This window comes from Neovison vison, chromosome 4 (assembly GCF_020171115.1).
Source record: "Neovison vison isolate M4711 chromosome 4, ASM_NN_V1, whole genome shotgun sequence".
In the NCBI taxonomy this organism is placed as follows: Eukaryota; Metazoa; Chordata; class Mammalia; order Carnivora; family Mustelidae; genus Neogale; species Neogale vison.
The window spans coordinates 135,813,428-135,839,278 of record NC_058094.1 but is presented as its reverse complement, the minus strand read 5'-3'; the positions used below and the strand labels follow the sequence as shown (position 1 = coordinate 135,839,278).

Genomic DNA, 25,851 nt, shown 5'->3' with positions numbered 1-25,851 from the left:
CTCGTGGGCCTTCCGTGTCCAACCTGGCTCACTGACACACTGACTTTGTCCACAAGGCATGCTTAAGGCATTTCAAGGTGAGTTTTTCGCCCTGAAGGACACCGACAGTGAACCATTTCTTAGATCTGGGTGTGACTGGTGCTCACTGGTGACAGCGGACAGAGGCTGACCCGGAAACGCAGGCTGCTGGTCTCAACAGGGAAACCATCATTTCCCAAAATGTGGGGGCAAAGAGGGAGGAGGCAGCCACCTGACAGTGGGAGGCCCAGAGCCTCCACGGGGGGAGGAAGTATGGTCCCAAGTGTCCCCACAAGAGGCAGTAGGTCAGCCCATCACGAATGCATGAAGGTAGCTGTACCACAGGAGCAGTGCCCCGGGGTCCACTTTGTGGGATAACTGTCCCCAGGCAGGAGGACATGGCCGTTGTGCACACGGGCATTGGGGTACCTGGCCTCAGGGTCGTGCATGGGCATCAGCTCAGCAGGAACCCCCTCCACCACCCCGTTTGCAGGCAAGGCTCCCGGAGGGCCCCAGGGGCACATTCTGCCTTTCATAAGGAGCCTTGTCCACCTGCAGGCCTCGGAGGGACACGCACAGGCAGAACAGGCATGATGACCCCAAGGACTTCTCCAATGAAAGGAAATGCTGTGGAAGAAATGGAGGGGCCGGTCCCCAAACCCTTGTGACCCGGCTACAAAGCCCCAGATCTAGAGGGAGGAGTCCTACCAGAGGAGGTGTAGCCGTGGAAGCGAGCGCGGCTGACCAGGGACTTGGGCCAGTCCACGAGGAGGGTGGGCCTGGCGGCGGCCCGAGAGTCCAAAGGGCCCAGCAGGTTGTCTCCATCCCCGCCGCCTCCATCAGGACTCGAACTCGGGCCTGCTCCCAGGAGGCTAGCATCGGCCCCTGGGAAGATGAGGCAAGTCAGCACGTGGTCTGAGGACAGAGTCCCACTGATCTGAAACATCATCCGTAACTGCGCCAGAGGTGCTGGGTGCCCGTGTCGCAGCACAGTGACACTCCACACTCCAGAGCCGTCCTTCAGCACCGCGCGGTGGGGGTGTGACAGCCTGTTCCCTCCCACCCGGCCTCCACGGCCCCGCAGACACCCTGCTCGCTGAGCCCGGGAGCTGGTCCCTGGCAGAGCCGCTCACAGAGTGACAGGGGCCAGGCTGCCAGCGGCCCAGTGGAACAAGTCAGCCCAGCAAACCAGACGACACTCGCCACCCCTGGACTCCAGAACCGGGTGACCGTGAGCAAAGACAGATAGGGGAGGGCGTGGGGAGGGACTGACTCAGAGCTGTGGGCCATCGGCGGGCAGTCCCCTGGGAGGCGAGGTGTGGACAGAGGCCAGAATGAGCTCTGGAGTGAACACTGGAGAGAGGTTGGAGATGTAGATGGAGGGGGTGGGAAAGAGGGAAATCAGGTGGGAGAAAGTGCCAGAAAGCCACCCAGGATAGGTCTGCAGGGGGCGTCTGGGTGTGCTCTGTCTAGGGGGTGGGAAGGGAGGCAGGGACAGAGGAAGGACTCCTGCATGGTCCAGCACGTGGCGTGGCAGGACGCCGTGGAGAGCAACGGACTCCAGGCTCACAGTCACGGACAGAAGACATAGTGAGAATGTGACCCCCCGTTCTGAGTGAGTCACTGTCAGGAGGGGCAATTTTACAAATATGAAGTTCTCTTCCTTCAGTGTTACTTATTAGACATGTGCTGTGAGCGTGCAGCCAGCCGCGTACACGTGGGTGTGGTCGCAGGAGGGAGCACAGACAGGCCTAACGATACCACAGAGGCAGGAGGAGAGGAGGAGGAGAGGAGGAAGCCGGCGAAAACAGGGAGCAGATCCCACGGGCAAACCCTCCACGACCGTCCAGCTCCTCCGCCCACGGACACGCCGCCCCCTGCCCGTCCAGCTCTTCTGTCCATGGCTACATCGTCCACCGACCACACATCTGTACACTCAAGAACACACTCGCTGTGGGCCAGGGTTCCAGGCACCACGGTCGTCTGGGATGGGGGTCCCCACGCTCCCTGGATGCGTCCTTGGAGAGCTAGAGCAGGACAGCCAGGGAAAGAGCCGCGAGCATCGCATGCACCGGCTTCAAGCACTACAAGTACACTGGGCTGTCACGGGACAGAAGGGATACAAGTCAAGATCAAGGGGACGCCCGGAGGAAGGAAACAGAAGGCGACCGACAGGAGGCAGCGCTTCACAGTGACGTCCCGGGAAGGGCGCTACGGGGGTATGTTCGGCACCGACCGCCTACAGACCAAAGGCATGGGAGTGCAGCGGCGCCCGCCTGTGGGGGTGGGACGACCTGGGGTTCTGAGCACAGGGGACCTGAAGTGTAGCAGTGGGTGAGCTAGAAGATTCGGGCCAGATGTGCCCTGCGTCTCGGGGAGCTCTCGGAGCTCGTGCTGTGGGGGAGCAGAGGGGCAATTCCCGATCTCAGGGGCTTCAGAGACGAGACTGGCGGGTGGATGGAGCCCCAGGAAGAGGTGACGGTCACAGACTCACAGTCTGCGGGCTGTCTCCCTCTGGGCGGCACGGCTTCTTGGAGATCGCTGTAATAGGCTTCAAAATCTATATGAGGAGAAAAACAGGCTACGTCACGGAAAGCCACAGACTTCCCCAAAGTCCACACGACCCTCCTGACGGCACACGCGGGCTGCCGGGGTCTGAGTCTCGAGTCCACACCTGGCTCCACGTGTGTCACCGCGTCACCGCGACAGTGGAGGTGGGTGTCTGCGTGTGTGGCTTTCCCGGGATAAGCCAGCCGCTGGGTGCAGGCCGAGGCCGGGACCCCACTCTCCAAACTCCCACTGTCCCTTCAGAGAGCGTCACACCCCCTCCTCTCAGAAGGAAGCAGGGGACACAAGCACGTCTTGCTGCAGACGTTACTGTTCTGTCCCCACGGTGTCCTGTCCTAGCAGCTGACCTGAGGCCAGGGGGTCCTGGGGCAGGGTGGCACCTGCCGGACCACAGCCTAAGGAAAGCACAGTGTCAATGGTGACAGTGGGGAGGGACAATGAGGGACAGGCAGAGTCTGGGCCAGCTTTGCTCCCTGACAACGAGCTCCTTTCTCGACTTTAGAGGCCCAGAAACCATTTCTGGGCAGCCTGAAAACAAGCGATACCATGAAGGGCCTGGTGCTGGGAAGGACAAGGGACGAGGGAGGCCGTGTGCACGGACAGCTGTCAGAGCCTGGACAGGTTTGTGGGTGGGAGGAACGCCCTGAGACCCTATGAGCATCCCACAAGCTGTGCGGACGTGATGGGACAGGAGCACTTACCAGAGGGGGTGGGGGACGGGCTCTGGGGGGACAACCTCCGAGGGGGGCTGGGTCCTGGGGAACGCCGGTCACCCACAGCAGGAACCCAGTGCCTGCTGATTGTGGGCCCCGAGGAGGGTTTCCTGGTGGCCGAGAGGACCGGCGGGGCCTGGGTCTGTGGGGACAGCTCCCGAGAAGACAGTGTGCCCGTTGTGTGGGGCTCCAGCCAGCTCGGCTCCGTGGATGGTGGACTGGGCTCTGGCAGCTTCGAAATGGCCCCCAGGCCAGCAGCGCCCAGCAGCCCCACTGTTCTGCAAGAGGGGACTTGAACAAACATGGACCGGGTGAGACGTTCAGACCAGAAAAACTATGTGGTTGAAAACAGTCTATGGGGGCATTTGGGGGGCCCAGTTAGTTGATTGTCTGACTTAGTTTTGATTCAGGTCATGGTCCTGAGGTCCTGGAATCAAGCCCCATACTGGGCTCTGTGTTCAGCGGGGAGTCTGCTTCTCCGTCTCCTTCTGCCCCCACCTGCTTGTGCCCCCCCATAAGTAAAATCTTTAAAAAAATAATAATAATAAATACAAAGGTCTACAGATTCCATCAGCATGCCATTTTAACAAACGTGACCGATCTCTGAAAAGGACGCGTCCCAGAAAATACCGGGGAGCGTGGGTTTCACCTGGAGGCCGGCCGACCACCCCCGGGGAAGCAGGAGGGTGGCGGGCGCTATAGCTCCCCCGGGATCTGCTCGCCACGGACTCCCCCTGCACCAGCAAGCCTGGCACGGTTATTCACGTCTACTCTAGACACTCTCTGGGCGTGTGGAGCCTCTGGCCCTCCCTCACTTGTCCGCGTCGCACGTAACGACTCTAAAGAACACTGGTATAATTACAAGAAAGGATGAACGACAAAGAAAACCTCTCTGGATGTAACACGAGGACGTCTCACTAGAGTGAGCTTGTCCTCACTGCTGTCACAGACACGGGTTCTGTGACAAGAAAGGGAGACACATGGCCTTCGGACAGTCACAGGCTTGGCTGCAAGTTTAACCACCTGGGGGTGGGGGGGTGCGGTTTGCCCCGGTTCCTCCCATGTGTTCCCCACCGGCTTTGCTTCTGGAAAACCCAATTACGTTGGGAATGTGGGAACAGCAACCCCACAAAGAAGGGCACAATGGCCCCTATGTGTTCCTGTCCCCCTCGCTGGGAGGTCCCCTGCGCTCAGAGCCCATGTATGGAAGCTTCGTGCGGCCCCATGGAACGGATACAGAGTAAGTGTGGGCCTCTGAGGCCTCGGCACAAGCTGCTGCCCCCAGAGCCAGCCATACCCAGCTCAGAAACAAAAGCTCCTCTGTCCGCCATTCCCAGCCGTCTCTCTCACCACAGAGGCCACGGGTGAGAACCCCTCCCCCTCCTGGCTCGCACCCAGGCCATGTCCCATCCTGGAGCTGGCACGTTCTCACACGCGATCTCACGTCACCTGGCCACTGTCCTGTGCAGTGCTGCAACCCACCCTTCCCACCCAAGAAAACCACCTCCCGGAGAAGGGCCTGGAGTCGTGGGTCTCAGAGCCGGGGCGAGGACTGGCCCCAAGGACAGCAGGAGCCGCGAGGGACGGAGGCAAGTTCTGGGTCGTGTGCAGGTGTCTGAGCCGCAGCGTTCAGGCATCTCCGTCTTCGTGAGCATAAAGGAGAAGGGCTGGGGAGCTCGTTGTGATGGGCGCAGCCAGAGACACGGATCTGGGCGCCACGGAGCCTGTGTATTCTCAGCAACCCTCGAACACCGAGTCCTCGCCTGGGTTAACAAAATGAAGGCGGCCGTGACCTTACCTTCCATTCGGGTCCTTTCGGTCGCGTTGACCAGGAAGAGGTCCCAGGAGTAAGACAGGGGGGACCCCTCACCACACTCATCACACTCGGCTTGAAGAGAAAGCTCCTCGTTCCAGTTAACAAACACGTCCTTAAAGCTGACCCAGGAGATGTGGATGAACCTGTGCCGTGCGAACCCGGTTGGGGATTTTAGGGAGAACACCGGACAGTCCGGCGGCCTCGCTCATTTGTGCTAAGGGCGGGTCGGTGCCAGGGCCGGCATGTCTGAGCACTGCAGGGCGGCCGAGCCTGCACCCTGCTCCCCCTGCTCCCCCCGGCACCACCTCATGACATGGGCCAGGTCCCAGGACGCACACGCACTGAGCCCAGAGAGGGTGTGCGAGTCCTCCAGGTCACACAAAGCTCAGGGCAGAGCTCGGATGGCCCCCTGGCCCCACGGCCCCCCGACCCCAGCCCCACCAGCACTTTCCACAAAAGGGAGGCCCCCCAAGTGCTCAATGCACCTCGGGGCTCCCTCTGACCAACCTAAGCCTCACCTGGACATCCCCCAATGGCCAGGTATGTTCTTCATGTCCCGCGGCCTCACCGCCCCCTGTGGTCTGGCCCCCCTACCCCATGTGGGGAACCCCACCGGCTCCCTCAGTCCCGTGGCCCCACAGCCAGGCTCTCTCACTGACTGGCACGTGCAGTCCCGTAGGGCATTATGTGGTACCCCGGGATGGCCACCAAGGCCTGATTCACAGGACCTTCTCCTGAGAGACTCAGTGGCCATCAGCAGGTCACAATGGGAAAGAGCCCTCCAAGGGCGCATGGGGGGCCAGCATCTCCCACGTGAAGGCAGCATGCCCACACACGTCTCGGACTGTGGCCTCCACATGTGGCTCCCAGTGCAGGACCCTGGGGTGGGGGAAGCCCAGCACGCGGGGCCACGCAGGTTCCTCGAGGAGCCTCAGTGGGCCTGACTCTGTGTGTGTGCATCTCTGTGTGTGAACGTGTCTCCCTGCGGGGTGTGTGTGCGCCTGGTGGGTGGGGACGGGGTGGACTCGGGACAGAAGAGGCCCATCTGGCCCCCGGCCCCTCAGGACGTGGTCCACAGCGGCCTAGATTGTGCCTGACCACACTGACCGACGCCCACCGCACATCTTTGCACAATGAAGGAGTATTTTTAAATAAAATCTTTATCTTGCGAGCAGCAGAATTACATAGTATGTTGTGTTTTTAGAATAAAAGCTTATTCTAATTAATACTAATTAATTGAGATTAATTAACCCAATTCATATCTAAAAATCTATTAAATATAATTATCTAAATTACGACCCGAGGTTTGTAGCCCTGTACTGACATTCCTTCACTTTCTTTTTTTAAAATATATATATATATTTTTTACAGTAAGTTCCACACCCAGCATGGGGCTTGACCGCATGGCCCTGAGATCAGAAGTCACGCTGTATTGACTGAGCCAGCCTGGAACCTTGATTCCTGCACTTTTACGTTGGGAGCTTTCAGAAAGTGCAGGAGACCTGGGTCTGGCTGGATGTGGAGAGGCACCCGCTCCCGCCTGCTGAGACGCATTTTTCACCGCCTCAACCCTGAACCCCAAGGGCGGGGGCGGTCTCCACCAGAGTCATCTATCTGACCTCAGTGCCATACTCGCGCCCTCTCCTTTGTGTTGGTCCTGGCCAGCCACAGCTAATTTTCTTCTTCCTCCAGGAAGCCTGCCAGAACCCACTCTTTCTCCACACTTTTAACCCCGAGCTGTTTTTACACAACAAGGCAATGGTAAATGCCCAGACCACTTGCAGGGTTCGTGTATGGGAGCAGCCCTGCGTGCCCCAGTCCTTCAGGCATCCCACTTGTCCCCTTGGGGGCATGTGGAACAGGTGCGGCTTACGCCAGCCTGTGTCCAGTGCAGGGCTCAGCGAGTCCCTCACTCAGGTGCTGGCCTGGCCTCCCTGTTGCGGGTCTGCTTTGTGGCTGGAGCACGACCTTGCTCCTTGCGCTGCCCCACGTCACCACTGGCCCAGCCCCACAATGCCTGGAAGGCACTGCGCAGAGGTCCTGAGATGCTTAGCCTCTGTCCAGTCTCAGCCCCAAGCCCGACAACAGACCCCTGTCTTGGGACAGCTGCCGGGACAGGCTCCGCCCCTGTGCCACTGGAGCGCGGGCTCCGCCGCCCTCACTGGCCAGCCCTGTTCCTCCTCAGCAGGCTCTGCTGGCTCCCACACCTGTCAGGCAGGGCATGGAAGGGCATGGCCCTTGGACCCGTCCTGCAGGGAATGAGGGGCAGGAGGTACCTGAGCACCGAGTCGGGGCGAGGGGACAGGAACACTTGCGCCTCTGAAGAATTCCGGCCGGCGCTGGACACCATCAGTGTCACGACAAACTGATCATAGCTGTCGCTGAGAGAGTCTGAAGGGAAGGCAAGGGAGGGAGCCCCAGCATCCAGGCTGTGTGGCGAGGAGGCGGCGAAGCAGGAGTGCCCGGGGCTGCTGGCCACGGCGCATTTCCAGTGATAGCTGCAGGAGAAGGCACCACGGGGCTGATCGCACCTGCCCCAGCAGTCAGGTGACCACCCCGGCCACTAACGGGGCTTTCCTGGGGCCCCAGGGGAGCAGACGGGCCAGGGGATGTCTCCCTTCTCTCTGATGGAGGTAGGATGGACGGTTCCAATGCTGGAGCAGGGCTGCCAAGATCAGGGGCCAGGCAGGAGGACAGGCCAGGAGATGAGCACGAGGCATCTCCCCTATGCCGTGCTCTGCCTTGTGACAGTCACTCAACAATCAGGAAGCCAGCCCCAACCCTGGCCAGGAGCAGGTCCTCTGGGGGACACATGGAGATAAGCAGCCCCACTGGGAGGTGCGTGAGGAGGAGGTACGTGCTCCCCACCCAGCACCCCAAAGTCTACACCACAGCTCACCCCTCCGAGTTCACTTCCCGATCTGCACTGTGAGTGACCTGGACCCAGGCACCGGTTCTAAGCCTCTCTATTTCCAGAGTCTGTAGGAGCTTGGTCGGCGCTGGTCCAGCTCAGGCCCTTGGGGGAGCAGACCTCCTCCTGGGCTGGGCGGAAACTGTCCCCCCTCCCCGGGAGCGGACTCTGCCCGTCTCCGCAGACACACGCTGGGCTCCTGCTGCGGGCGGCACGCGGGGCTCTCGGGGAGGGTCCACAAGGAACAAGACCCCGCTCCGTCTCCCGCGGCCGGGGCACAGGGGCACGGTGCCAGCGTGTGTGTTGTTCAGAGGACGTGCGTGTGACCCGCAAGTCCAGCAGACCGCCTCTCGCCTCCACCAACAGGCACGCTCGGGACGCAGCAGCTGTCCACTCTCACTATTCAGAAATACCCGCGGACGACCCACTCTGCGCCGGGCACAGGGACATGCCAAGGCACGGCCCTGCCTGCTGGTATGAACATGCCAGCAGGGATGAAGGACTGTGGGATGTCATGGGGGTGGGGGCTCTGGAAGAAGACACCACGGAGTCAGCATGGGACAGTCATCACCGCGGGGTCATTGGAAGCCTCCCCGGGCATGTGATGTCCGAGCGCAGATGGAAGGGGGCGGGGTGGGGCGGTGACGGGGCTTTCACAGACTCCGTCCACCTGCTCAGTGAAGACTGGCCTGAATGCTGGGAAGGACCCCTCCATCAGCAGAGACGGGAGGCCACCCAGGGACCAGGCTGGAGAAGGCGGGACACCCAGCCTGGAGGCCAATAGCAGTGCGGACGCAGGATGCTTGCTGGAGGCGACTGTCACATGGATCGGGTCCCATCAGGAAATCAGGTGAGGCCACCAGGGAGGGCGTGTGGATGGGGAGGGGGACCAAGGCCTGAGCGGGGGACTTCCAGCAGCGCAGGAAGAGGGGCACGTGGAGCTCAAGTCCCCCCTTCGTCAGAGCAAGAATGTCAGTCACAGAGTAACGTGCTTGCCAAAGACTGAGGGGTCCCGCTACGATGTGGAGACCTAATGTCCTGTGTGACGGGGTGACGACAGGGGCCTCAGGAGGGGATTAGGTCGAGGAGATGGAGCCTCCGGGAAGGGACAGATGGCGTGCCTATGGCGGAGCCCCTGGCACCCCCTCCCCGCCCGCCCCGTGAGATCGCCGCGAGAAGAACCAGCTAGGAACCAGGAGGCAGGTGGTCCCAGACACCGAACGGCCAGCCCTCCCTCCGCCTGCCAGCCTCCAGTCCACAGGAAGCCGCATCCGCTGCCCGTGAGCTCCGCAGCGCACCACTGACACACGGCAGCCTCACTTCTCAAACACCGACGTCCAGCGCTACTCCCCTCTGAGTGACAGCCGTCCCCCGTCTCCCGTATGTTCGGCTCCCGGGGGAGATGTGAGTCGGGCTCCCACGTGCTCACCTGAGGATGGCCCCCGGGTGGTCTGGGTCGTAGGACTGGGAGCCTGTGAGGATGACGGGGAACGAGGGGGCTCTGGAGAGGAACAGGTGCGTGCCCTCGGAGATGACGCTGACGGGGGCCCGGGCTCGCACCTCCACCGCCACGCTGTAGCTGCTGTGCACCACGCTGCCTTCCACCTGGACCTGGAATGCGGCGACAAGGGGGCGTCACCCAGGGGACTGGGCAGGAAGCGCGCTGGGGCCAGACGCCCTCTGACGCTGCAAGGAGACTGGGGCACCTGGTGGGCTCCACTGGTGGAGCATGCGACTCTTGATCTCGAGGTCGTGAGTTCAAGCCCCACCTTGGGTGTAGAGATGACTTTGAAGTAAATAAGTAAGTTCAAAAACAAGATATCAGGGCACCTGGGTGGTTCAGTGGGTTAAAGCCTCTGCCTGCAGCTCAGGTCATGATCTCAGGGTCCTGGGATCGAGTCCCGCATCGGGCTCTCTGCTCTGCAGAGCAGAGAGCCTGCTTCCTCCTCCTCTCTCTCTCTCTGCCTGCCTCTCTGCCTACTTGTGATCTGTCTGTTAAATAAATAAATAAAATCTTTAAAAAACAAAACAAAACAAAATAAGATAACGCTGGAAGGAAACTGTGAATGTAAGCGTGCCGCCAGCTCCAACAGTGCCTCACCAAGACGCTCCATTATTCTGAATACCAACCAGTCACCTGTGTCAAAGAAACCGCCTACTGTGTGCCAGTGCAGCCAAGGTGGCTGAGGCAGGGGCGGGCAGGGACATATACTCACGTTTGGGGGCACGCAGAGCTGCGACTCCCCAGGTGCACCTTTGATGACATGGTCCCGGTCATCAGCACACGGGCCAGCTGCCCAGCCTGCTCTGCCGACAGGAAGCTTGTCCGAGGTCTTGGATGGCATTAGCTGGCCTTCTGTAAGCTACATTTCTGGGGCACCTGGCTGGCTCAGGCGGCAGAGCAGCTAACTCTTGATTTCGGCTCAGGTCATGATCTCAGGATCGTGAGATCAAGCCCCATTGGGCTGCACACTCAGCGGGGCGTCTGCTTCACTCTCCCTCTGCCCCTCCCCCTGCTCCTGCTCTCTCTCAAATAAAATCTCAAAAAAAAAAAAAGAAAATCTACATTTTTAGCCCTGGTGCAACAGTCTTGAAGCAACGTAAATGAGCTGTAAGACAATGATTCTGAAACTCGGGAATACTGGAACATTTTGTAAACCCGCCATTCAAAGGGCTCTTTGAGGATGTGACACAATCTGGAACAACAGTGTCATACTTGCTGCTCTTTTCGTGGGTCTGGGCCCGGTTCTTTGTGATCTCCTTCAGAAAGGCACCCGAGGTTCCCTGCTGGTGGCTCTCCTGCGTGGGGCCCCGATGGCCATCGACCGACTGTGTGATCCCACTCCCACCTACACCTCCATCTCTGCTCAGCCCCTCCTGCCACCGGAGGAACCATCAGGAATGTCCAAAGACGGGGACGTGCCGGGGCGCTGCTGGTCAGGATGGCAGTGACAGCAGGAGGTCTGCACATCGGAGGGTATGACCCCCCCAAGGCAACGTGAAGACAAGCTCAGACATTGGCAGAAGCATCTCAACAGGGCAGGTCCCATGACCCGGAGGAAGACGCGTCCGAGCTGCTTGTGGGCAATGACAGACAGGCTTGCGAGCAAGCATGCCAACACGGAGTCGCCGCACCTGGCAGCTTGGATCCCAGCCTCCACTCTTTCCACATGGGCAGGACAAGTGCCACAACCCCACTGCCCAGAGCCTGGGGGAAAGGAGCTCTCGGCACCGGACGCACAGTCTGCCGGCACATGGTCTCACCGATCGTGTCCATGCCCACATTCACACACCTTACCCAGCTGCACGCACTTGCTCAGAACCAGTGGATCGAAGGGAAACCCCATGGACTGTCCTGTCCCTTTCTCTTTTTGCCAGGTCACAAGGCACTAGTGACCTTACGCAGTATGAACCAGACCCCGCAGGAATGGCCATTTCTAACAAAACCGACAACACCATCTGGGGTCTGCCAAGTTTGGGGCCAGACCAGACAGGTGGCCTCTCGGCAAGGCTGGACAGACGCCTGCCTCAGACACACTCCACCACCCCATTCGTGCCCAGCTGGGACGCTGGTGGTTAGACTGGTAACACGGTCCAGTGGACCTCACAGAGTCTGCTCTGGCCCTGTCAGTCCAGCTGAAATCTACCCTTCCAGGAGTCACTTCCCAGGTTCCTCAGCGACAAGGAGAGCTCAGGGGCAGTCACGGAAAAGGAACACCTACTCGTCACTACCCAAGTGACATCGGACATGAAGATGTTAAGCTGTGTTAAACTAAAAAACAACGCAGACCATTATGGGAACAAGTGTTGTTTGTTTGTTTGTTTAAACTATAACTAATAAAACTTTTCCACTATTTTAAAATTTAAGGAAAACTAGTGACACAGATCTTAATGATGCTTAATACAGACGGACCAAACCTCGCCTCCTTGTCTGGCTCCTTCCCCTGCCCCAGTCCCAAAACACAAGGGCTGCCTGCCCTCCCTTCTCCCTCACTGCTCCCGGCCTCTGACCCGAGACCCAGCACACTCCCTCCCTCCCCCACATCCACCTGCCCTCCCTCCAACATTGCCATCACGGCCCGCTGAGCCCTGAGGCCCGATCACTCCATCTCTGCCTTCCCCTGGTCTTCAGAAGAACCTCCTACTCATGTGTTCAGTCCCGTGTCCCCCACCCACCCCCACAAGCCCTGCGTGCTTCTAGGGGACCGTCCTGGCCTCTGCCATTCTGGAACCCTCTCCTGACCTGGCGCGCTGCAGGACTCACAGCCACCCCTCCCTGGGAGGTGGTGAGCTCCCAGGGAACTCTGAGACAGCAGGAAAACGCAGGCTGGTCTCTACCTGCAAACAGACTCTGCTCCATGAAGCCAACTCTTCTAGAAAGGACCATGACATATTTTCACCATTTTTCCAGCCAAAATACACCAAGTGCCAGCAGCAGCCCGGTCCGCAGGGTGTCCTCCTGGACTCCGCGGTCTGACTAACATGCCCTCCCGTTACAGGCGGGACGCTCGGTGACAACACAGACACTCCCTGATATTTCAGGACTACCTCAGCGACACTGTCAAAGCACATGCTCAGGAGGCTTTTGCTAAAAGAATGAGATTTTCACGATGACTTTTCTGCATTTGGACATGCAACTTGCTCTCTGAGAGGTGCTAAGCATTTCTCGGGAGCCCAGCCCACCTGTTGTGATGACTGTCATTATCTCGGGTACAGCAGGTTGGAGGGACGGGGCTGAGCTCCCGAGAGCTGGTGGGACAAATGTCTTCGGACCACCTACCCTGGCAAGAGCAGTGTAGTTGCCAGGCGCCAGGAAGTAGCTGGGGACAGTGACTGTCTGCCTGTGCGTGCTGACGGTGGGAGGCAGGGCCACCGGCCACCCCTGGGAGTTCCAGAAGGTCCAGGTATAGGAGAGGCCTTGGGAGATGTCACAGAGGATCGCAGACTCGAACGTCACGGCCAGGGTCAGACGCTGAGACCGCCACACCTGCGGGTTAGAGAGAAAGAGGTCTCGAAATGTCCGTTATGCTTGATGCCACAGAGAAGCATCTAGTGGCTCCGTGGGTTAAGTGCCTGACTCTTGATTTCCGCTTGGGTCACGATCGCAGGGCCGTGAGATCGAGCCCCACATCAGGCTCCACTCTCAGCAGGGACCCTTCTTGGGATTCTCTGCCCCTCCCCTGCTCATGTTCTCTCTCTTTAAAAAAAAATACGTCTTTTTAAAAAAACATTTTATTTATTTTTTTTCAAGATTGTATTTATTTATTTGACATAGAGAGACACAGCGAGAGAGGGAACAAGCACAAAAGCTTCCTTGCAGGACAGTTTAATGAAAATCTCCCACAACAAAGGGAAAAGGGTAAACGTCTAGAAGAAGCTGGGAAATGGGATTTTAAAACCGGTATTCCTTAACACTAGAAGTGGACCTTTGGCCTTCCTTAAGTGTGTCCAGGGACACAGTGGGGCTCTCTTGCTGTGTTCCAAATGATATCCCCCTTCCCTTACACTTCCAGAAAATGTGTACAAGAAAAAAAATTATAAAGGAAAAGTAGACTCATCACTGTTGGTTCCTTTGTTTCAAGAATGAAGAACACTTGAGTCCTTCTCTTTAGAACAGAACCCCGGGTCACATCACCAGTAACAGTCTGGACCACATGCCGCGGACGACACCCCTGGACCTTGTCTAACCAGGGACAGGCCACATCCGGTGCCTCAACCTGAGAGCAGAGTCACGATTTAAACGCAGTCTGTCTCTCCTGGTTCCTGGCCATCCCGTCTCCATGGTAGGGTCCCTCTGACGTTCTGTCCATCCCCCCGACCCAGAAAGCCCACTGTCCGTGCACACACACAGGTGTGTGCTGGCCTAATGGGGGCTCGGGTCCTGCTTATAAGGGGCCGTCCCCATCCTGCAGGAGCCATGTGGCAGGAGCGATCCAGACCTTGCCCTGGGGGCTCTTCTGTGGGTCCCCCGATCCCCGCCACCTCTTCCCCGGTGGGAGGTACCTGGCCCTGGACCCTGGTCGGAGGCCCAGCATGCAGTCTGGAAATGCAGCCAAGTCACAGCTTGGATTTCCATGTGTCACAGACACTTCTGCCCTGACATGGGAAATCTGCTCTAACTCAGAGGAACTAAAGAAGTAAAACGCCACCGTCCTTCTCCTAACCCACAGAGGGTGCGCCCTCCTTCTCCTAACCCACAGTGCATGCTTGGGAAGGGACCAATCGTGTCTTTGGCTGTTGACTTCATAGGAATCCAAACATTCCTTTCTCCTGAAAATGCTTGAGTGCTTGGCACAAGCGATTTCTCTTTTTTAAAAGAAAATTCATTTATTTGAGAGACAGAGAGCAGGAGAGAGAGAGAGCACAAGCAGGGGAGCAGCAGGCAGAGAAAGAAGCAGGCTCCCGCTGAGCAGAGTCCAATGCAGGGCTGGATCCCAGGACCCCGGGACAATGACCTGAGCGGGAAGCAGAGGGCTAACTACTGAGCCGCCCAGGCCTGCACAAGCAATTTCTTAAACAGCCCCTCAAAGCAGGCCAAACCGAACACCAGAGTGATAAAGGCCAACAAAGCCCGTTAAAGGCCAGGACGAGGCCCTCACCCCGCGATCCCCCAACCTTGCCAGGGCCCTCAGAAGCCCCAAGAGGCGCCCCCCCTGGTGTCTGTTCCCCAAAATTCCACTGTTCCCAAGCCCAGTCTACCTGCACCTTCCCGGGCCCCATGTTCCGCACGGGGGGCGGCTGGCAGGGCTCCCGCACGATGAACAGTTGCTTTCTCAGGGAGGCGGTGCTGACGTCATTAAAGGCAAGGGCGTGGACAGTGAACTCTCCTTCCCTGCAAGGGCCACAGCACACAGGAATGCAAACACCCAGCCCGCCAGGCATCTGCCTCTCCCGCCCCCCTCATAATAGCCTCCACCGGGTCACTGTGGGACCCGATGGCCTGACAGCCCACCCGTGAGCACAGAGGGCGTCTGCTCATGAGGCTGGTCCGTAGGGGCCATCTGCTGCCTAGTTAACACACCAGCTGCCTGCCCAGTGCAGGGCAAGCTGGACGCTCAGCTCCCAGACTGATGTCACCTGCTGATGGAGAAACAGTTGTTCCATGGGGACAGATCCCGGTGGCCATGGCCTGGCCCATCTGTGCCCCACGGTGACCCTCCATGTGATGGGCACCCCGGCCCCTCACCCAGAAAGTGGGCATGATCTTCCCGCTCTGCTCCCTGAGCCACGGGACCAGAGTGCCACCTGCTGTCATGGTGTGTCCTTAAGGAGGGTGGGTCCTGCTGACCCCAGTGCAGGCTGTAGGGTTCCCCTCAGGGTCCAGGTGGTTGGGCACCCCTGGGACACTCCAAAGATGAGGCAGGGGTGCGGAGCAGTGTGTGTCCATCCCGGAGCCACAGAGCACATCCCCAGGTCTGGGGCCCAGGTGTGCCCCTGTGGTTGCCTGCCCAGGCGCCCCCGATCAACTCCTTCCTCCCGTGAACACCCACCTCCCACGGAGGAGGCGCACAGGGAGAGCTCGCGTCAAGGGCCGTTCAGGCATGTCCTTGTGGGTGGCGAGGCCACGGGGGCTTTCGAGGAAGTCCCGCACTCAGGGAGGTCGGCCGTCTTTCCCTGCTGCTGCCGGCCACACAGGCCTCGCTTCTGGGCCCTTCTGCATCCGTCACTACTTCATTACGGCAGTGTAAACGGTGCCACGCCAGCCGGAGGCCCAGCTCCGCCCAGAGGTCTGCACAGCCTGGGCAACCCAGGGTAGGGCTCGCCCCCCGCTGAGCAGCAGCAGCCGGGAGGCTCAGGCTCAGACCTGGCCTGCCTGCCCTTCACCACTCCCCTAACCTTGACGGTGGAAATCCTATGGTTTGTCTTGGTGGTTTCCCGTGGACACGCCCGCCTCCCCCAGGCAGGCCCAGCAGTGCTTGGATCTCCATAATGGTTCCTTCCAGGTAAACAGCAGGTGCTCAGTAAATGCCAAATGAAAGGACACAGCCCAAGCTCTTCAGCAGACAGTGAGCACCTGGCAGTCCTTCCGGCACCTTCTACCTCTATCTGCGCCCCCACCCCTCGTCTCATGGCTCTGTCCCTGCTTCCAGGTGCTCATAGTGACTGTTTTCCTGCCTGCCGGCCCCAGGCCCCGGACCAGTGAGCTCCTGGACAGCAGGTTTATCTGACTCTCCTCGGTATCTGCCAACTGCATGTACTGCCAGGTTGGCTGTGGAGAACGAGGGGCTCACGTCTCACAAAGGCCCTTCCAGCTGCCACCACAGAGCTGTGCCTGTGACCGAGCCGCTCACCTGCTATAGGTGTGACTGGCTAAATGGTCCCCCGGGCCCACGGTGCCATCCCCAAAGTCCCAGAGGAAAGTGACGTCGGTGCCGAAGTTGAGCCTGAACTCAAACGTCACACTGGTGTTCAGCAGCGCTGAGGAGGGGGACGCAAGCCGATTGACAACAATTCTCCTCTGCGTCCTGATGCGGTGGGGCTCCGAGGCCACGCTGCCCAGCCCACTGGTGGCCCGTACCGTCACGTTGTACCTGCAGGGGGATCGCCAAGGGGGCAGGAAGGGCAGGTGGGGGACAAGAGCGGGTCAGAGGTAGAGAGCAGCCTTGAGAAAGGTGTGGGGAGGGGCACCTGGGTGGCCCAGTGGGTTAAGCTCTGCCTTCGGCTCAGGTCATGATCTCAGGATCCTGGGATCAAGGCCTGCATCGGGCTCTCTGCTCAGCAGGGAGCCTGCTTCCCCTCTCTCTCTGCCTGCCTCTCTGCCTACTTGTGATCTCTGTCGAATAACTAAATAAAATATTTTAAAAAAGAAAGAAAGAAAGGTTGGGGGAGGGGGCATTTTCATCTGCAGGCAACCCCAGCCCCCATGGTTCCCCACGCACTGGGAGAGGTCGTGGGACAGTGGGACCACCCCTCGTCTTTGTGTCAGTCATGTGCAGAGGGGCAGGAGCAGCACTGAGACGGGGGCTTGGATGGGGACTGACTTAGGTGGAGAAGGTGAGATCTGATCCTGGAACTGCTGGTTCCAAAGCCGCACGCCCACCCCTAGCTTAGGCGGGAGGGACTTCGTCATCCTTTAGCCTTCCCTGTGTGCCCCTCCTGTCCGCAGCGGCGTCTGAAATCATGGCAGCAGCAGCGGGGGAGTCTGCAGGCGAGCTGCGGGCAAGCTTCCCGCAGCCGCCTGTGTGACGCCCGCACACTCACCACTGGGGGGTGCCGAGTCTTTTCTTAATGCTTCTGGACGTTGTCCTCAGGGCTGGACCTTCTCCAAATGACCACATGAACTCCAGGGGGGTCGTTTCCTCGGTAACAGCCAGAAAAGTGATGTGGGCATCGGTGGCAAACACAGTTCCGTTTGTGTAGACGGAGACGGCTGTGAGAGTGGGGGAGGGAGAGAAGCGTCGGCGCGGAGGGCGGGGGCCGTGCAGGGACGCCAGGGCCCTCGCACCCTCACCTCCCACACAGGGCGCCAGGGGGGACGGTCCCCATCCCACTTGGATGGCTGCAGTGGGAACCCGCTGGGCGACTCTGGCCCCAGATCAAAGGCCAGCGAAGTCTTAGCTCATAAAGTGAAAGCGACCACCTGCAAGCTCTCCCCAGAGAGCACGGGTCGGGGCCGGGGCAGGGAGAGGCTTCTACACCGTGACCCACCCCACAGCTTCAGGCCGAAGCCTTGACACGTGTGGTTTCTAGACAGCACTAGAACGAAGCGCAGGGGAGCACAGAGCTGACTCGAGGGCCAACGCGACTCTCAGCAGAGCTCCGCAGAGCACCAGGTGACCTCCGGGGCCCTACCCAGCCGGACTCCGAGGGAGGACGTACGCTGCATGTGATACCGGACGGTCACGTGGCCCCACGCCCGGCCGCCCCCCGCTGGGCTCTGAGATGTGAAGGTCACGTTGCTCGAGGGACCGGCTGGAAATCGATGCGAGACAACGGAGCCTGAACAGACGACAAAACACAACGAACACGTGTGAGGGCCGGAAGGGCCAGGCCTCCGCCTCACGTGGTGGATGACCAGTATTTTCCATCATTTACTCTCTGCCACTGAGGTCCGGTGAGGTTCAAGTTCTGACGAGGGAGCCTGGAGGTCGGACAGGCCGGTGGGCCACGGGCCTTGTCCGGAACGTGTCTCACAACACTGTTCGGTGTTTGCTGCTCCCGAGAGCGGCTGTGCTCGGGGCGGGCGTGTTCATCCGTCGCTGGACGGCCTTGTGTTGAAGGATCTCCCCGATGGGCACACTCAGGGCTGTCTTACTGCACAAGGCCCTCAACAGGGCCCCGGGTGAGCCTCGGGCTGGTGACCCCTCGGATACGCCATGCAAAGTGCCGCACATATAGGACAGGAGCACACGTGTGTGTGTGCGTGGGCGTGTGTGCATGGGCGTACGCGGAGGACAGGCACCACACGTCCCGCTGGGTCCCAGAGGACTGGCGTGTCTGGGGGGGCTCAGAACAGCCTGCGTGTCTGCATGAGGAAAGGAGGGGTCTTTCCCTTCAAGCACTGCTGCCCAGTGTCATTTTTCCCTGCACAGGGAGAAAGGCTCATTTGTAACAACGGTCACGCAGAGTGCTGTCCCGTTCACCCGAGCTTTAGAATTCTGAGGAATCGACACCGTGGCTGACAGAGACACCCTCCCGTCGAGCTTTAGAATTCTGAGGATTGACACCGTGGCTGACAGAGACACCCTCCCGTCGAGCTTTAGAATTCTGAGGATTGACACCATGGCTGACAGAGACACCCTCCCGTCGAGCTTTAGAATTCTGAGGATTGACACCGTGGCTGACAGAGACACCCTCCCGTCGAGCTTTAGAATTCTGAGGATTGACACTGTGGCTGACAGAGACACCCTCCCGTCGAGCGTTAGAATTCTGAGGAATCGACACCGTGGCTGACAGAGACACCCTCCCATGGCAGCAGCTGCGGCTCCGCAGGCGGGACCGTGGCACCAGCCACAGAACGAAACACATGTGAGATTGGGGGAGGGAGAGAAGCGTCAGCGCATATTTGCGCGGGACATGGCATGCCACGTACACCTGTGCCCTCCGACCCCCAGCTCCTGACACAGGTTTGCCGGGGCCAGGCTGCCCACCCGCCCCCTGCCCCCTCTAATTTCTTGGATGGAGAGGCTCCCGTGAGGCCAACCGCATGGAAGTCGGACAGTCAGTGTAGGGAACAAGGTGCAAAGACCTTCTCGTGAGCGGGTGCCTCGGGACACGTGCCCCACTGGCTTCCCCTCCTCCTGCTTCTGGGAAACATAACCCATCGCCCCAGCCACTCAGGCGGAGCACTCTGTGGCCGTCTTCAACGGGCGCCCATGTCTGCCCACGACTCTTCCCTCCACGTGATGCTGACACGTGACTGATGCCCCGCTCCTGCCCCGCTGAACCCCCAGGTTCCTCGTCTACGACACTGAGTGGATGCGGGGCCCCTCGCTGGTGACTGGGGGCTGATGGGAGCAGAGCACGAGCAGACGGCCTGACCCCGGTGAGCGCTCATCCATCCTCAGCTCCTGTGTTTCTGACACCGACCTCAATGCCTTTCCTAGACGGTCAACCCCGAGACCAGGACCTGGGGACTTCATCCGCGCATGCCCCTCAGAGCACAGCGCCGTGCCAATGAGGCGGGGGAAAGGAGGAATGCGTGTCTGTGCAGACAGTCAGCTGGACCCGGATGGTACTGCGCCAGCCCAGGCGGGTCTGGGCGCTCTACTCCACGTGTGTCTCTTACCTTCCTGACCCACGCCGGGGCCGGCAAAGAGGAGAAGCTCGTCCTTGTGGATGCTGCTGGAATTCATGAACACGGACACGGTCGCAGGGCCGACCTCCACAAAGTAAGGCCCCAGCTCCTTTTCAGTTCCACAGAACTCGTAGATAAATGCCCGGAGCACGTGGACTCCTCCTGGGAAGAGAAGAGGCACGTGATAGCTACTAAGAGCACGTGCAACCCTGAACGTCCGTGCAAGAGCGACGAGGGGTGCATCCTCTGGGGATGGACCCAGCATGGGTGGCCTTCTCTTGCCGGAGGGGCCACCTTGTAGGCCATGCGGGGCACATCACATGCAACAGGGCTTGGCGTGTGCTTTCATGCTCGGCGCCATGAATGTCTTAGTCGTTTGTTAACCAAGGATGCTGCGTTCTCATGCGGCCCTGGGTCCCGGGAACGACACACTGGAACGTATTCACAAGGAAGCAAACAGACATCGTCACTCCGCGGTGAGGCAAGAGAAGGCAAGAGCTGTGACGATCGCAAACACACACGCACACACACGCACACACACATGCACACACCGGCCTTCTAGAGAGTGAGGGGTGGGGTGCAGCCAGCTGGCGGGAGGGAAACAGACCAGAGAGCACGACAGGAGGGACCTGGAGGCAAAGCAAGAAGGATAAGCCAGATGAAAGGACCAGAAAGGATTCGAGAAGCAAAGGGACTTAGCACGTGCCTGGCCAGAGTGCCATAAAGAAAGCTGAAATGCCAGCAGAGAAATGACTTAAAGACATCATTAAAAAAAAAAAAATCTTTCCTGGGGATGCCTGGTTGGCTCAAAGCATCTGCCTTTGGCTCAGATCATGATCCCAGGTTCCTGGGATCAAGTTCCTCATGGGGCTCCCTGCTCAGCGGAGAATCTGTTTCTCCCTCTCTCTCTGCCATTTCCCCCACTCATGTCCTTTTTCTCAAATAAATAAAAATCTTTTTAAAAAAATCCTTCCCGAAACAAAGGAAATGAAGCATGCCGACACCCTGGAAAGGCACAGCGCGCAGCAGACCGAGTTGACGTGGGACAGCCGGCGCTGAGACGCGTTCCCGCGCAGGGACGTCACATCTAAACAATGACTTTGAGCCAGACAAAGCCACCAAGTTGTCTCCAAGGAGGAAAAAGGAAGCTGACCGTAGAGCCCCACAGCGCAGAAGTGTGGACAGTCCCGCGGATGGCTCCCCGCGGCCCCGAAGACGAGGACCCAGCCCCTGCACTTCTGAGTCCCCGTCTGTGGCCGGAGAACCTGCACTTGATCCCGATATCAGATACAGATGATGTCAGTCCAGGGACCCCACTCGGGCCAGATGAGAGCAGAGAAACCCCTCCGTTCCTCAAGAAGAGAATGTGTGACCAGGACGGAAGAGCCAGCAAGTTGTCATTCACATGTAACAAGTCTGAGTACGGAAGAAGTGGGACCAGTATTCCACGAGTCTTCCTGACACGCCTATTCCAAACGACGCGTCTGATCCAGGCTGCTGTCCCAACGTACGGAGGTCTCTCAACACTCAATGAATAGGCGAGCAGACGGCCTGATCAGAAACTGGACGGGGGTGTTCTGGATGGAGGCCCAGCACCCAAGGAGATGGAGAGACAGGGACCAGCATGTACAAGATGCTCCACATCCGCGTCAAGGCCGAGTACATGGGAACTACACCCCTCAGGGACAGCTCCGATCGCCCCCGATGACACCCACCGTTGGCCAACATGTGGGGCCCAGGAACACTCGCTCACCACTGTGGGGATGTGGGACGGCCGATGCGGGGTGCCTGGCCGACTCCGTCAGAGGAGTGGGCGACTCCAGATGTCAAGGTCGCGAGTCCCAGCCCCATGCCAGACATAGAAATGACTTAAATAAATAAATACATAAACTTAAAAAATATGGTGCAGCTGCTTTGAGGGACAGTCGGGTGGTTTCTTTAAAACTAGATACAGGGCGCCTGGGTGGCTCAGTGGGTTAAGCCGCTGCTTTTGGCTCAGGTCATGATCTCAGGGTCCTGGGATCGAGTCCCGCATCGGGCTCTCTGCTCAGCGGGGAGCCTGCTTCCTCCTCTCTCTCTCTCTGCCTGCCTCTCTGCCTACTTGTGATCTCTGTCTGTCAAATAAATAAATAAAATCTTTAAAAAAAATAAAACTAGATACAGCCTTACTCTAGGATCCAGCAATCACGAGAGTGTGGGACAGAGAGGTGCTGGGCTATCTGCTGAGACAGAGAGGGGCTGAAGGGGAGGACCCCCGAATCCTGCCTCAGGCCAGGTCCCCCTCCTCCTCCTCACACGCTCTCACACTCACATATAACACTCGCACACACGCACATGCGTTCCTGGCAGGGGTGTGATCAGGAGGACCAGACAGAAGGTGAGCGCAGGTGCTCAGGACATGAAGAGGTCAGGGGCCAACACGCCCGCTCTGATGAGGGACAGGGGGCTATGACACTCGACAACCTGCCAGCTGTCATCGTTTCATTTCTAACACTGACCACGTTTTAAGCCACAAAGACAACCTTGGCATGTTTTTTAAGCAAAATGGGAGAAAATATCTACTCATCATGATGGGCTGGAACTTTGAATTAATACTGAAGCCGGAACACGAGAAAGACCATGCAACAGGTGGTGATTTTACTTAAATAATAAATAATAATGCAAGCATCCAACTCAAAATGGAAACCCAGAACAAAAGTATTATTTAAAAGCAGGAAGAAGGCAGTAAAGATAAAAAGCGGAAATTGATAAACTTAGAAGAGGAAATGCAGTCAATTTCCAAATTCCAAGACTGGTTCCTTTTTTTAAAAAAAAGATTTATTTATTAATTTGAGAGAGAAAAAGAGCAAGAGTGGGGAAGGGCAGAGGGAGAGGGAGAAGCAGACTCCCTGCTGAGCAGGGAGCTCGTTGCGGTTGGCCCTAGGACCCTGGGATCATGACCTAAGCCAAAGACAGGCACTTAACTGACTGAGCCACCCAGGCACCCCTGAGTGTCCGACTTCATTTCAGCTCAAGTCATGGTTTCAGGGCCCTGGGATTGAGCCCAACATTGGGCTCCATATATCACACGGTGTCTGATTCAGGTTCTCCCTTTGCCCTTCCCCACTCTTGGGCTCCCTTTCTTTCTCTGTGTTTAAATAAAACCTTTTTTAAAAATTAAAAATTTTAAAAATTTTAAAACCCTTGATCGGAACCCTCTTATACAGTGGTAGAAATGCAGACTGGTGCGACCACTCTGGAAAACAGTATGTCGATCCCTCCAAAAGTTACAAATAGAGCTACCCTACGACCCAGGAATTGCACTAGGAGGCATTTATCCAAAGGATACAAAATTACCGATTCAAAGGACACATGCAGCCTGATGTTTACAGCAGCATTGTCACCCACAGCCAAACCATCGAAGCAGCCCAAATGTCCATCAAATGACGCACGGATAAAGAAGATGTGGTGTGTGTATACACACATATATATACAATGGAATATTACTCAGCCATCAAAAAGAATGACCTCTTGCCATTTGTGATGAGGTAGATAGAGCTAGAAAGTATTACGCTGAGCAAAATAAGTCCGTCAGAAAAAGACAATCACCATGTGATTTCACTCATATGTGGAACTTAAGAAACAAAACAAAAAGCAAAGGGGCAGAAAGAGACAAAGCAAGAAACAGACTCTTCGCTGCAGGGAACATGCTGCTGGTCACCAGAGGAGAGGTGGGGAGGGGGGAAGCGGGTGACGGGGATGCTGGAGCGCACCTGCCGTGATGGAGGGCGATGTCGACTCTGTGTTGCACACCTGAGACTAACACCGCACTGTATGCGACCTAACTGGGGTTTAAAATTTAAAAAAAAAAAAAAAGTCCTGATAAAGGAGAAAAGATGAGAAGCTCCTCAACATTCAGGAAGTTCTACCGGCCCCAAATCTGGTACCAAGCTTAACGGGCGACACCAAAAGCATCTCGAAACAAAGATGCCACTGTCCTCTGTCCTTGGCCACCTTGTTCTGGAAGCAGCAGCCACGCTGAGTGAGTGAGACGAGGATGGGACAGGTGTCAGCTTGGAGGGACAGGGACGGCGTGTCCCCATCTGTAAATACTGTTCACGTGACTGGCCAACACTAAGGAGTGAGCTTCACAGTAACTACACACACTGTGGTCATTCAGAGCGACAGAGGGTACAGAATTCATAGCGAACACGAGTGACTCTTCCATGTCCCAATGACAACCCACTGGAAGAGAAAATGAAAGAAAAGATCTCACATATCCCAGCACAGAAAATAAAATCTCTCCCGAGAATCGTGTACTTTCCCTGTGAAGACACTTTTAAATTCTCCTAAAGACACAAGGAAGACTTGGGCAGAGAAAGGTATTTTCACAAGGGGGGAGCTTCTTGAACATAAACAGTCTGCGGAAATCAACTCATGAATTTAACATTATGCGGACAAAAAGGGCAATAAGATGTTTTTATGCGAGCCACTGGAGTCTAAAGTCCACGTGGGAAAACGGACAAGTAAAAATAACCAGAGTAATTTTAGAAAAGACGAGTAACAGAGGGGAGCTCAGCTGCATGGACAGCAGAACCCAACCCACAAGCAGGGGGTGAGGAGGGCAGGCTGGGGGGTGGGGACTGGTGCTCTCCCGACCCCCAAGGGCAGAGCCAGCAGCACCTGGGGGTGGCCATTCAGATAAAAAGAAAGCAAAGCCAGCCCCCTCAGACTCGTGGCTGGAACGCACAGTGCAATGCACTAAATATTCAACTGAGCGGACATCTCAGAGACGAGAACTCTGCCTGAGGGGTGAACTCATGGTCCCCAGCTCCCTATAAGGTGGGGGTTGGAACTTCGAGAATGTATCATACTCAAAAAATAATAATAAAAAATAAACAGAAAGCAAACGGTGACATGGTGCCGGTGAGCAGGACAAGGTCGGAATTCTGCCCCCCGCCTCCACCCGCCAACACCAGCTCCGGGGACTCGGTCCTTGTCCACGCAGATTGGTTCTAGTGCCAAGATGTCTGGAGAAAGACAGCTTTTGTGACTTTGCCTAAATGCAAAGTGTTTGACCTCTTAGTGCAAAAGATTAAGTGTGAATGTTGTGTGTGTGCGCGTGCACGTGTGTGAGTGTGTGCGAGTGTGTGCGTGTGTGTGAGTGTGTGTGCACCTGAAGGACCGTATCCGCAGTCCACACCAAAGCTCAGAGCTTTCCCCGTGGAGGGGTCACGTGGCTCGCTAGGTGTGTGACCACATGACAAACCCCTGCCCTTCTGGCTTCCCCGTGCTCCTCCAAATGGAGGACAGGGCGATGGTGGGACTCAATGAGGAAATGTATATAGGGGAGGCACAGTGTGGGCACCCGAGCCTTTGTTATCAGAACACGGCAGGCACGGGTGGAGTGGGGGGGAATGGGGTCTCCTTTCGGCCCTGGTGTGGCCAATGCTACTTCCAGGGTCTCGCTGTACCTGTACTCCCTGCCTGGGTTCAGATCCTGACACCAAGTAACCTACCTTTTCCAAATTGGTGGTAGGCGGTGACCATCATTCCCCCGGACACATTGCAGACCGTCACTTGAACCCCAGAGCCGTCTCCGAAATCCACTATCAGATGCAGAGCTGCTTGTGAAGCCACCTGGACCCCGAACCCCAAACAGGGCAGCGCCCAAGCATCCGTGTCTGGGAAGCCACAGACAGCGGGGTCCACCGCGTCAGCAGGAACGTGCATGGAGACGGCTCCAGGGTGACATTGAGCAGGGGGACAGAGCTGCTTGGGATGAGGCCAGCATGCTGAGCCATCGTGGCTGAGGGAGCTGTGGGGAGAGAGAAGGACAGCTTCAGAGAACATAGTGGTCTGAGCAGAAGGGATGGAGACCGAGTGGAATCTGATGGCGGGGCCCACTGTCCCAGTTCCCAAAGTGGGGTCCCAGGACCAGTGGCACCAGCATCACCAGGCACTGGTGAGACATGCCAGGTACATGGAGTCAGAAGCCAGGATGGGAGGGGACACGGGGACACTGAGGGCAGCCACAATCTGAGAGCCCCGCTCTGGTAGCGTTAATCCCAGCCGCGATGCAAATCCTCTCCCTTGGCGCTGAAGTAAG

The 25,851-nt window shown here is 57.8% G+C and overlaps 1 protein-coding gene across 1 annotated transcript in view; it reads right to left on the bottom strand.

The window, feature by feature from the left end:
• Positions 1–25,556, bottom strand: part of PKD1L1 (polycystin 1 like 1, transient receptor potential channel interacting) — a 77,970-nt gene extending 52,414 nt beyond the window's left edge. Inside the window, exons 1-14 of the mRNA XM_044246995.1 lie at positions 25,262–25,556; positions 19,755–19,925; positions 17,846–17,965; positions 17,228–17,396; positions 16,318–16,557; positions 14,726–14,858; positions 12,807–13,013; positions 9,456–9,637; positions 7,392–7,613; positions 4,791–5,258; positions 4,218–4,257; positions 3,288–3,633; positions 2,513–2,578; positions 727–903 (exon numbers count right to left, since the gene is read on the bottom strand). Of these exons, the coding sequence (XP_044102930.1) occupies positions 727–903; positions 2,513–2,578; positions 3,288–3,633; positions 4,218–4,257; positions 4,791–5,258; positions 7,392–7,613; positions 9,456–9,637; positions 12,807–13,013; positions 14,726–14,858; positions 16,318–16,557; positions 17,228–17,396; positions 17,846–17,965; positions 19,755–19,925; positions 25,262–25,475 (2,755 nt within the window). The 5' untranslated portion in view covers positions 25,476–25,556. The remainder of the gene's footprint in view (positions 1–726; positions 904–2,512; positions 2,579–3,287; positions 3,634–4,217; positions 4,258–4,790; positions 5,259–7,391; positions 7,614–9,455; positions 9,638–12,806; positions 13,014–14,725; positions 14,859–16,317; positions 16,558–17,227; positions 17,397–17,845; positions 17,966–19,754; positions 19,926–25,261) is intronic.
• Positions 25,557–25,851: the final 295 nt, after the last annotated feature.